Here is a 12313-nt window from a genome sequence, read left to right as displayed (position 1 = left end):
CCATGGCAATTATCTCCTGTTCTGTTGGCATGGCCAAACCTAAATCCTGGGTATATTTTAGAACATTCTGTCTTTATTGCATGTGTTAGAACCATATCAGGTAAAACCACTCACTTTACATAACAAGTAAATCAAGCAAAATGAAGCCTAGAGAAGAATGCCAAGAACAGGAATTCAAATCTAGGGCCTTCTCACAACTTTCAAACTGAAATCCTTCAATTTTCCCTGTACTGGCTCAGACATTCAGAACTTACAGTTACTCCAAAAATCTTTTGGGAGCCCAGTTTTGTTTGCACTATTTAGCATCACTATCATTAACTTCCCTCAATTTGATCTTACTGGCTTATATCTGCCAAAAATTTCAAAAAGTTTTTGTTCCAGTGATGGCACCATGCCCTACTTAATGGTGTGACTATCTTCCTCCTCTACTTCTGCACCTTCTCCTCCTCATTTTTCTTTGCAATTCAGTAGAATTAAACACCTGGGTTGGTTTTGCCATCAGAAAGGGATATAGTGTTCAACGGCCTCATTTTTCTTTCTCCTTTCTTCTTTTTCTTTTCTTTTCTTTCTTCTTCCTTCTCTTTTCTTTTCTTTTCTTTTTTCTTTTCTTTTCTTTTCTTTCTTTGTTTCTTTCTTTCTTTCCAATGGCCTGCATTTTTCACCTAACAATTATCAGTTGGGATTTACTCACAAAAACAGAAAGCAGCAGAAAGCTTAATCTGGGGGATTAAGTATTTTACACACCACTCAGTATAAAGATGAAGACTCTAGGCTTGGCTACCAAGAATGACTTCCAAAACAACACTCAAAACTGGTCTGACAAAGGAATGAATAGCTTTCCCTGCTGCAATCCAGAAACTGGGGAATCTGGAACTACTATTTCAATTGTGTTCTACTATCAACCTACACTGGGGATCAGAAAACCACTACAACAATTATTGCCTCTAGGGACGTACCTTCTTTGCAAAGACTAGAAGAAAATATTTGCAGAAGGTACATCTGATGAAGGAGTATTATCTAAAATATACAAAGAACCCTAAAACCTCAACAATCAGAAAACAAACAAACAACCTGATTCAAAAATGGGCCAAAGACCTGAACAAGCAACTCACCAAAAAATATATTGATGACAAATAAGCATATTAAAAGATACTCCACATCTATGTCATCAAGGAAATGCAAATTGAAACAACAGAGAACAACATATCTATTAAAATGGCCAAAATCTACAACACTGACACCAAATGATTGAGAGGATGTGGAGCAACAGGAACTCTCATTCATTGCTGGTTGGAATACAAAACGGTCACCTTTTGGAAGATGGTTTGGAAGTTTCTTATATAATTAAACAAACTCTTACCATACGATCCTGCTATCATGCTCCTTGGTATTTACCCAAAGGAGTGAAAACTATGTCTACACAAAAACCTACACGTGGGTGTTTATAGCAGCTTTAAAATAATTTATCATAGCCCAAACTTGGAAGTAACTCAGATATCCTTAAGTAAGTGAATGGGTAAACTGTGGTGTATCCAGATAATGTAGTATTATTCAGTGCTAAAAAGAAATGAGCTCTCAAGCCATGAAAAGACATGGAAGAAACTTAAATGCATATTACAAGTGAAAGAAGCCAATCTGGGAAGGCTACAAACTATGACCCCAACTATATGACAATCTGGAAAGGCAAGGTATGGAGACAATAAAAAAAATCAGCAGTTGCCAGAGATTTGCAATGGGGAGGGGACAAATAGGCAGACTACAGGGTAGTGAAAATACTTTGTATGATACCATAACGATGGATACATCATTATGCACTTGTCCAAACTCATAGAAAATACAACACTAAAAATGGACTGTATTGTATGAACACTGTAGACTTTGGGTGATTTTGATGTATTGATGTAGGTTCATCAATTATAGCAAATCTATCATTCTGGTGGGAGATGTTGATAATGCTGGAGACTATGCATTTGCTGGGGCAGGGGGTATATTGGAATCTCTATACCTTCCACTCATTTTGCTGTGAATGTAAAACTGCTTTTACAATTCTTAAAATTTTTGTTTTGTTTTGGCTTTAAATGAGGAATTTGCTTTATATCACCACTATCAGGATGACTACAGAATTTTCCCTTGTTAATAACAACTTTTGAAAGGATACAGGTTCCTTTTTCCTTAGATCCAAAGTGACAACTGAGATATGAAAATAATGTGGCACAAACTGGTGGCAATTAAACTTGGACTTTTGATATGGAATATGCAAGTGAAAGAACTTGCACATGTAGTATCTCTCTTTCATCTCTGTGGCAGAAACTGGCTGGTCATTGGTATAGCTTTCTCTTCCAGGGCTCACAGGAAGACTACATTTGCCAGCTTCCTTTGTGGTTAGATTAGGCCCAGGAGACTGGATTATGTCCAGTAGATCAAGAGTGAAAGTGAAATATGCATTTCTGTGACTCACCCCTGCAATGTCCCGTGCTGTCTTTCACACTGTCTCCCTAGTCCACAAGCCGGAGGGAAAGGATGCTGACATGATGTGGCCCTAATGAAAAGAGCCCAGATCCCTAGTCATCACCCAGAGAAGAGTCACTGAAGTAACTCTTCAGAGTAACAGAAGAGTCACTGAAGTTCCTGAGTAAGGAACTTTCCTGTGTGAAACCACTGTGAATTTGAAGTTGCATGTTACAGAAGCATTAATTATCTCAATAAATTCTGCTGACATAAATGATTACATTAGTAGGATTGCCATCATTGAACAATCCTTGCATTCTTTGAATAAATTCTAATTATTCACCATATACAATGATTTTAATATGCTATTTTATTTGTCAATATTGTATTTAAGATTTTTGCATCTATGTTTCAAAAGTGAGATTGGCCTAAAGCAATGTTTTCCAAGTTAAGGCATGTGGACATCCTGTACGAGAATCACTTAGGTATAGCAGGTTCCAAAGATTGACATATTCCTGAGATCCCAACCCAAATTTACTGATTATTACCTCTTCATTCTGATCTCAGGAATGTGTATTTTACACTATATTATGGACAGTTATCAAAATATACAAAGGTAAAGAGACCCCAGATGCATGCATCTTCCATCAATTATTTCTATTCATGGCCAATCTCTACATCTTACATCTTTACCCCTGTTAACTTCCCATCTCACGGGCTATTCTGAAGCAAATATAAGACATCATGTAATTTCATCTGTAAATATTTCATTATGTATCTCCAAAAGATGAGGATACTTTAAAAAATTTAATTCACATAGCACAATCACACCTAAAACAACAATTCCTTAATATAGTTATATAATGTTCAAATAATCCTATTCTAAAATACATAAAATATACATAAAATTTACCATGTTAACCATGTAAGTGTTCAACGGCATTGAGTATTGTCTCCATTTTTTAAAGTTTGTTTACTCAAATGAGGATCCAAATTAGATTTATACATATGGTTATTATATCTTTTAAATCTAATTTAATCCAGATTCTTTCCATCTACTTTTCCCCCCTGGCAATTTCTTTATCAAAGGAACCTGGCTTGTTTGTCCAAGGTTTCCCACAGTCTGAATTTTGCTAGTTGCATCGTCATAAGGTCGATTCACATGAGAAATATAAATTTTTCTTAACAATGTTGGGTGGTTATTTTGACCAACCACCTGAGTCATGAGTTTTATTTCCTTTCTGTATGAACCTTGTCTGATTGTGACAATCAGTGTTATATTATCCATAAATATAACCATGTTTTATGCAACAAATTAGTAAACTCTCCATCTTTATAAAAACATAGAGATTATCTGTGCCTTGAAAGTAGAGAAAAATCAGCTAGAGAACAAATTTTAGGAATCCGTTTATCTTCTCACTAATGTTTTTCCATCTCTTATTGAGTCAATTTTGGAAATTTATATTTTCATCAAAAAATCATATTTTTAAATGATGCAAATGACCATATATCAAATATTCTCCTGGCCTGGCTTCTTTCATTTAGTATAATGCTTTTGAATTTTACCAAAGTTACTATGTGTATCACTAGTTTGCTTTCTATTCCTACAGAGTAGTATTCCATTATGTGAATACACTACAATTTGTTTATTCACTCACTTCACATGTATTCATCGCGTCAATGGACTTTTACGTTGTTTTGTTTTTAGCTATTATGAACATTCATGTACAATTCTTTGTATTGACATAGATCTTCAATTCCCTCAGAAATGTGATTGCTGGGTTATATGTTAAATGTATATGTAACTTTGTATGAAATTGCCAAACTGCTTTCCAGAGTGGTCATATGAATATTTCAGTTCCTCCATGATCTTTACATTTTAATTGTAATATAATTCATATATAAGCATACCTTGAAGATTTTGTGAGTTCTATTCCAGACCATTGCAATAAAGTGAAACTCACGATAAAGTGAGTCAAGTGGATTTTCTGGTTTCCCAGAGTGTATAAAAGTTATGTTTACACTATGCTGTAGTCCATTAAGAGCACAATATCGTTATGTCTAAAAAATGTACATACCTTCACAAAATAAAAATAAATAGCAAATAAACACATTATTCCTTTAAAAAATGCTAACCATCATCTGAGCTTTCAGAGAGTCATAATCACTGATGACAGATTACCATGACAAATACAATAATAATAAAAAAGCTTGAAATATTGTGAGAATACCAAAATGTGACAATCATGAAGTGAGCAAATGCGGTAGAAAAATGGCACCAATAGACTTGCTCAAGGCAGGGCTGCCACAAGCTTCCAATGCATAAAAAAGACAGTATCTGCAAAGTGCAATAAAGTGAAGTGCAATAAAGTGAGGCATGCATGTATAATAAAATTCAACTATAAAAAAATATGGGACGCCTGGGTGGCTCAGTTGGTTAAACATTCCACTCTTGATTTCGGCTCAGGTCATGAACTCACAGTCATGAGATTGAGTCCCACGCCAGGGTCCGTGCTGGGCACAGGGCCTGCTTAAGATCCTCTCTTCCCCTCTCTCTGCCCGTCCCTGACTCACTCTCTAAATAAATAAATAAATAAATAAATAAATAAATAAATAAAGTAAAAAGAAAATGAAAAACAAAATCCAACTATTTGAAGTGTACAATTCAGTCATTTTTAAAACATTCACAAAGTTATGCATCCATTACCACTATTTAATCCTAGAATATTTTTATTCCTCCAAAGTTATTCCTTATTCCCCCATCTGCACTTATTCCCATCACAGGCCATGGTAATTAATAATTTCTGTCTCTATGAATTTTCCTATCCTGGACATTTCATATAAGTGGGATCATATAAAATATGGCCTTCTGTTACTGGCTTCTTTCACTTAGCATAATATTTTAAAGGCTCAATTGTATTGTATCATATATCAGTACCACATTTCTTTAAATGGCTGGTAATATTCCATTGTCTGATATACTATAATTTGTTTATCCTCTCCCCAGTTGACAGATATTCACATTTTGTACTTTTTGGCTGTTTTGAATAGTGCTATGAACATTCATATACATATTTTATGTTTTCAGTTTTCTTGGATATATACACATCCAAGTGGAATTGTGAATCATATGGTAATTCTATATTTAACATCTGAGGAAATTCCAGACTGTTTTTCAAAGCAGTGCACCATTTTACATTCCCACTAGCAACGTACGAGGGTTCCAATTTCTCCACATGCTCACCAACTTTTATCGTCTGTCTTCTTTACTATAACCACCCTAGTGGGAAAGAAATGGAATCTCATGTTTTTGATTTGCATTTTCCTAATGACTAAGTTGATCATCTTTTCATGTACTGACTTTCCATTTGTATACCTGCATTGGAGAAATGTCTATTCAAGTCCTTTGCATGTTTTTAAATTGAGCTGTCTTTTGTTGCTGAGTTTTAGGAATTCTTTATATATTCTGGTTAGTAATCCTACATGATATATTTATACATATAATTTGCAAATATTTTCTCCCATTCTGTGGGTTATTTTTCATTCTCTTGATAGTGTCCTTTGTACAAAAGTGTAAAATTTTGATAAAGTCCAGTTTATCTATTTTTTCTTTTGTTGCTGTGCTTTTGGTGTCATATCCAAGAAATCATTGCCAAATCCAATGTCATGGATGTTTCCCCTTATGTTTTCCCCATAAGTTTTAGTTCTTATATTTAGGTCTTTGATCCATTTTCTGTTATTTGTTGTTTATGATATGAGGTGGGAGTCCAACTTATTCTTCTCCATGTAGAAATCTAGTTTTCCCAGTGCCATTTGTTGAAAAGATTGAATGGTCTTGACACCTTGTTGAAAATCATTTGAATATATATGTGAGGGTTTCTTTCTGGGCTCTCTATCCTATTCTAGCGATCTGTATGTCTCTTCTTATGTCACTACTACATTGTTTTGATTACTGTCACTTTGTAGTAAGTTTCAAAATCTGGAAGTATGAGTCCTCCAATTTTGTTCTTTCTCAAGATGTCTTTGGTTTTCAGGACATGGGTTGTGTTTCTTTGTATTCATTCTGCCAATATCTGCCTTTAATTGGAGATCAATTAATTTAAAATCCATTTACATTTAAACTACATAATGTAAGTGTCTGACATGAAGTTTTTTGATTGTACTGTAAGTGCCTGACGTTGAGCTTTTGGTTGCTGAGGAGTCCATTTCAAAAGACATCCATCTCGAAAAACACGGTGCCAGCTGTGACACAGCTACTAGCAAAACAACCAGATAAGGAATTAGGCTGCCCCCACCTATGAGGACCCCTCTTGCAGAAACCCCTGGGTAAACTAGACTGCTTGAATGACCAGCTTCTCCTTTCCCATGTCCTAATTCCAGCTCTTATGCACTAAATTAGCCAATAAAGAGTAAACCTGTGAAACCTAAACACCCCACCAATGGACCCTAGTAAAGGCAGAGCCCCAGCTCTGTACTCTTACTCCCTAATAATCTGGCTATGTGGCCTTTAGGCATGCCATGTAGCTTCCAGCACCTATGAGTAGTAACTCTTTTTCCTCAATGGTTCCTGGTGGGGTTTTTGCTAAAGCGTATCCTACAATCATAGTAAGAACCAAAGGGCTAGTCCAGCCACAAAATGTGAGTAATACAGGCCCAGATGAATGCCTCAGGCATTCCTCACCAACAATATCATTCTCAATAGGCTGGGACCAACGCGACAAAGCAATTCTTGTTAATGAAGGACTTCTGCCATTTAGCTCTTTTGTGTTTCTTATTTGCTTTTTGTCCCTCAATTCTTCCTTTGTATTTAGTTGATTTTTGTAATATGCCATTTTAATTTGCTTCTTCTTTTCCATTCTGTAATCTTTTAGTTTTTTTCTTAGCATTTACCTTAAGGATTAAAATTAGTATCTTATGATGACCTACTGTGAATAATACCAACTTAGTTTCAATACTAGACAAATGCTCCACTTGTATATACCTCCATCCCTCCTCTTTCATGCTGTCATTGTTACAAACTACATTGTTATACATTGTCCATCAACATCAACTTATAATTGTTGTTTTATGAAAAAAAAATAATTGCTGTTTTATGTCTTTGCCTTTTAAATCATACAGAAAAAGACAGAGTTAAGAACAAAAGCTGAGTGATTCTGGCTTTTATATTTGCTTATGTAGTTACCTTTATGTTACTTACTTCTTCATAAAGCTTTGAGTTACTGTCTAGTGCCTTTTAAACTTCAGCAAGAAGGACTACTTTTTTAGGGCAATTCTAGTAGTTACAAACTCACTTAGCTTAAATTAATGTCTTAATTTATCCTTCATTTGCAACATAGATTTGCCAAATGAAGAATTCTCAGTTGGTAGTTTTGTGTGGTATTGTTGTTGTTTTGTAGCAATTAAAATATATCAATTCACTGCTTTCTGGCCTCCAAGATTTCTGATGAGAAACTGACAGTTTTATTAAAGGTCCATTGTATGTGACACTTTACTTCTCTCTCATTGATTTCAAGTTTGTTTTTATCTTTTGATAGTTGATTATGATGTGTCTTTGTGTGGGTCTCTGAGTTGATACTACTTGGAACCCATTGAGCATCATGGATTTGGAGATTTGTGTCTTTTGTTAAATTTGGGAAGTTTTCAGACATCATTTTTTCAAATATTCTTTCTGCCCCTTTCTCTTTTCTTCTGCTGGGACTCTTATACCACATAAGTTGGCTCACTTAGTGTATCACAAGGCCAATTAGTCTCTGTTCACTTCATTCTTTTTTTCTTCTATTCCTCAGACTCCATAATTTCAATTTTCTTCTCTTCAAATTTGTTCTTTCTTCAGCTTGTTCAAATCTGATTTTTGAAGCCCTCTAGTATATATTTCATTTCAATTTTTATTGTACTTTTTAGTCTTAGAATATCTTTTTGGTTCCTTCTTACAATTTCTATCTCTTTATTGTTATTCTCACTTTGTTCATATAATGCTTTCCTGTCTTTGTGTCGATTTCTTTTGTTCCTTTGAATTGGAAATACTTATGTTTCTTTGTATGCCTTGTAATTTGAAAACAACACTGGATTCTTATAAATGTGGTAACTCTAAAAAATCAGATCCCTACCTTCCATGATTTCTTTTTTTATTACTTTATGGTGTCTCTGTGCCAGAGATCAGTCTGGGGTAAAAGAATTAAGGTTGTCTCAGGTCTTTTCTGAGCTTTTGTCTTTCCCAAGGCTTTCTAAATTCCCTCATTTATAGTTGTTTTGAATGTCCAAATACCAACCAACCAAACAGATGTGGCTACTTTATATCCTCTGGAAGCCACCTGAGCCAGTGAAAATTGACACCATAGCAACCACTCTTTGTGCCTGTATCTCCACATTCAGAAGCAGTAATTCATAATCAGAACACAGAACCTTGATATTGAGGACAAAGTCTTTACTGTCCACTCTGGCTTTAGTAAGCTTTTTCAGTAACACAGGCTGCTGTCCAAACAGTTGCCTACCATGGGGCTGGGGGTAAGGTATGGATAGCTATTACCACACTAAGGACTGAAATCAGCCAATACTAACTACAGTTTACCAGCCAAACTTTATCTTGGAAGCTACAAGTGTTCAAATAGACTCCAGAGTTCCCAAGCTGTCACTTGAGACTGTTTCTTCTAGTACAATAATTATCTAGGTGGACAAATGGATCCCTAGAGCTTTCTATTCTGCCATCTTTCCTGATGTGAACCTAGTCTGTTGTTTTTTGAAAATGTCTCAAATTTGGGCTTCTCTGATATATTTTTATAATTAGACTGAGGATATGAAATTATTGACAAGGATACTACATAGGTAATGTGTCCTCCACAGTGCATTATATCAGGAGTTACTTGATGCCAATATATTATTGGTAATGTTAACCTTGGTCTTTTCCTAAGATGGAATCTGCCAAAAGTCTACACTGTAAACTTACTATTTCCTCTTTTATAATTACTAAATATTTGGGGGGAGATACTTTGAGATTATGAAAATATCTTGTTTCTATTTAAATTTCCCGACTCATTTCAGCATCTATCAGCAAATCTTGCCCATGGGGGATTAATTATTATTGTGGTGTTCTGATGGTGATTTTTCTATTTTCCTCAGTGTTACTTTCTCTGAATTTTTCATGATTTCAGTTATTTATATCACAAGGGAGTCCTGGATATTTATTTTATAATCCAGTATCATGATTATTTATTTTGTTGCTCAAGTTGTTCCAACTATGACCATTTAAAAATCTTTCGTTTTGCTCCTATACCTTTAAAAAACTTTTTTTCTATAGCATTTCTTTACTTTCTGGCACCACATGATGCTCCTGACTCATATTGTACTTTCTCAACTCACACTGTGGAATGAAGCAGTCCTCCAAGGAACACTGGTACCTATTATTAGGTAAAACAAGAGCTAAGAGCTAGGTGTACTCATTGCTACCAGACTATTGCTACTTCTAATCCAATTCACTTTTGTTGGGGCTTTTTTCATGTTAAAACAGCATTCTTGGAACCAATCCCACTTGATCAGGATGTATTGTTCTTTTTTTTTAATTGTTGGACCTAATTTGCTAAACTGTGTTTAAAAATTTTGTGCCTATATTTTATATATGTATGTATTCTATATATCCTATATATAAGAGATATTTTTCTGTGCCATTCTGTTTTTGAAATTTCTTTATCAGGCTTGAGTTTCAGGAGAAGTTGGGAAATATACATACCTGTTCTAATTTCGGAAAGAATTTATTTATGAGTAATTAATTATTTATTAAAAGATATACATCATCCTAGAAGGAAAACTGTGACTCTTATTGGCCTTTTACTGATATTTCCACTTTACTTATATGTAACTTGATGAAGTTCCACTGTGTATTACTGGATAGCTTTTTACTTAAGCAAAGGAAAAAATATTCAGGAAAAAAACTATTGCACTTATATAAAGTGAGGTGGTTTTAAAATGTTCTTGAAGGGTACGGGTTGGCTTAGTTGGTAGAGCATGTGACTCTTGATCTCAAGATCATGGGTTCAAGCCTCATGCTGGGCATTGAGCTTAATTTTAAAAAATTAAAATGTCCTTAAAAATTAGTTTTGTTCTTGGGGCACCTGGAAGTGTCCAACTCTTGATTTCGGCTTAGGCCATGATCTCACAGTTTGTGAGATCAAGCCCTGCATCAGGCTCTGTGCTGACAGTGTGGAGCCCAATTGGGATTCTCTTTCTCCCTCTCTCTCTGCCTTTTCTCTGCTCACCTGCTCTCTCTCTCTCAAAATAAATAAACATTTTTAAAAATTACTTTTGTTCTTTTTAAAAATCTATTCTGTAGAAAAAAATAGGGCCTTTTAAATTTCATTCTTATAATACTTCTCCATTCAAAAATTCATAAGTTGGGGCACCTGGGTCGCTCAGTCCATTAAGCATTCAATTTCAGCTCAGGTCATGATCTTGCGGTCTGTGAGTTCGAGCCCCATATCAGGCTCTGTGCTAACAACTTGAAGCCTGGAGCCAGCTTGATTCTGCGTCTCCCTCTCTTTCTGCCCCTCCCCTGCTCATGCTCTGTTCCTCTCTCTCTGTCTCTCAAAAAAATAAATATTAAAAAAACTCTTAAGTTGCCCAAATAAATCACTATACCTATATATTTCAATAGCTCTCATATCTTCTTCATCAAATTCATCTTCAGCTTCCTTCAACTGTGCAAGAGTCATCTTTTCATAAGGCTTAACTAAAACAAAATAAATTTTAGATAACTGAATTATTTAGAACTCATTTTTTACTTTATAATCATATGGTTAGAAAAAACAATATAGAAATAAATAGAAATAAAGAATATCTTTAATGTTGCAGGTTCTCCAATATATAAAGCTATTTTATAGCTGACTGCTTTGGTTTTGTTTACTGTGATTCCTGCTCTGAATTCACAGAACTACCAGGCTACATTTAAAGTAGATGTGAACATCAGTTAGACACCATAAATTTAGACTTCCCAAGTACTTGAAAGTCTTAACACATAATGCATACTATATATATGATCAAAATAGAAGGTAATCACAAGGTAGAGGAAGATGGCAGAGAAAAAAGCTCACTAGGTTATATACCAGGATGTTTCAGCTCTGTTACTAACTAGCTTGTGACTTTCGACATATGAATTAAAAACTTTAGGTGTCAGCACCCTAATTTCAAAAGTATGGGTGGGATTTCTAATGTCTTCTCTCCCTCTTAGTTTATTAAATACACTTTCTCTATCATTATCTCCTCATCCAGCCCACTAAATGCACAACTATACCCATTGCTTCTTTTTGTAAACGTAAAACCATTTCTTCAATTTCATCTTTTGGCTCTTCTTTTGGAGGAAGAATGCCAAAATCTCTTAAAATTTCATTCCATTCTGTATCTTCATTTGGATCCTATAAAAAAATAGAAAATCTATTAACACAGTTGTGCATTTTAATATGTACATGTAAAATTGATATATAACATTTTCAACTATGCAATTGTTCATGAACTCTACAGATAATGGAATAATTAGTTTCAAAGTATAGAACGAAGTGGCCTACTTTTTCCTCACTTCCCAGCACAAGTGGTACTACATACTTTGATAGATAAGATACATCCTCTACCCTCAAAGTTACCCTGAGATGTTTAATAAAAAATCAATTTGGAACACATATATCAAATATTAATGAAGTAAACTCATAAATCATGGAAAATTCTCTCATGACTATATTAGGCAAAACCAATTAACATCATGCAAAACTACTGTTTTGTTTTTCTACATAGGCATTTAATACCTCCAGGTGAACACGCTTCTCTTTTCTTTTTTTTTTTTTTTTTTTTTTTTTATTTTTTTTTTTAAAAGTTTTTTTTTTTT

General features: G+C 34.5%; 1 protein-coding gene and 1 long non-coding RNA gene across 4 annotated transcripts in view; one reads left to right on the top strand and one right to left on the bottom strand.

Annotated features, from left to right (window-relative positions):
• The window catches only part of LOC121035492 (uncharacterized), a 54764-nt gene that overhangs the window by 19667 nt on the left and 22784 nt on the right, over nucleotides 1-12313 (top strand). Inside the window, exon 1 of one of the 2 annotated variants that reach the window (XR_005792920.1) lies at nucleotides 6034-8957. The exons of the other annotated variant lie outside the window; for it this stretch is intronic. This is a non-coding gene — a long non-coding RNA (uncharacterized LOC121035492). Of the gene's footprint in view, nucleotides 1-6033; nucleotides 8958-12313 lie in introns of those variants that run through there. 2 annotated transcript variants of the gene reach the window in all.
• Nucleotides 1-12313, bottom strand: part of PDCL2 (phosducin like 2) — a 36144-nt gene that overhangs the window by 12439 nt on the left and 11392 nt on the right. For both annotated transcript variants that reach the window (XM_040483198.1, XM_040483205.1), the window contains exons 2-3: nucleotides 11729-11849; nucleotides 11077-11167 (exon numbers count right to left, since the gene is read on the bottom strand). In XM_040483198.1, coding sequence (XP_040339132.1) covers nucleotides 11077-11167; nucleotides 11729-11849 — 212 coding nt within the window. The remainder of the gene's footprint in view (nucleotides 1-11076; nucleotides 11168-11728; nucleotides 11850-12313) is intronic.

The sequence above is a fragment of the Herpailurus yagouaroundi genome, unplaced genomic scaffold, assembly GCF_014898765.1.
Source record: "Herpailurus yagouaroundi ecotype Mexico unplaced genomic scaffold, PumYag 28, whole genome shotgun sequence".
Lineage (NCBI taxonomy): Eukaryota > Metazoa > Chordata > Mammalia > Carnivora > Felidae > Herpailurus > Herpailurus yagouaroundi.
This window is presented reverse-complemented; position numbering and strand designations above follow the sequence as displayed.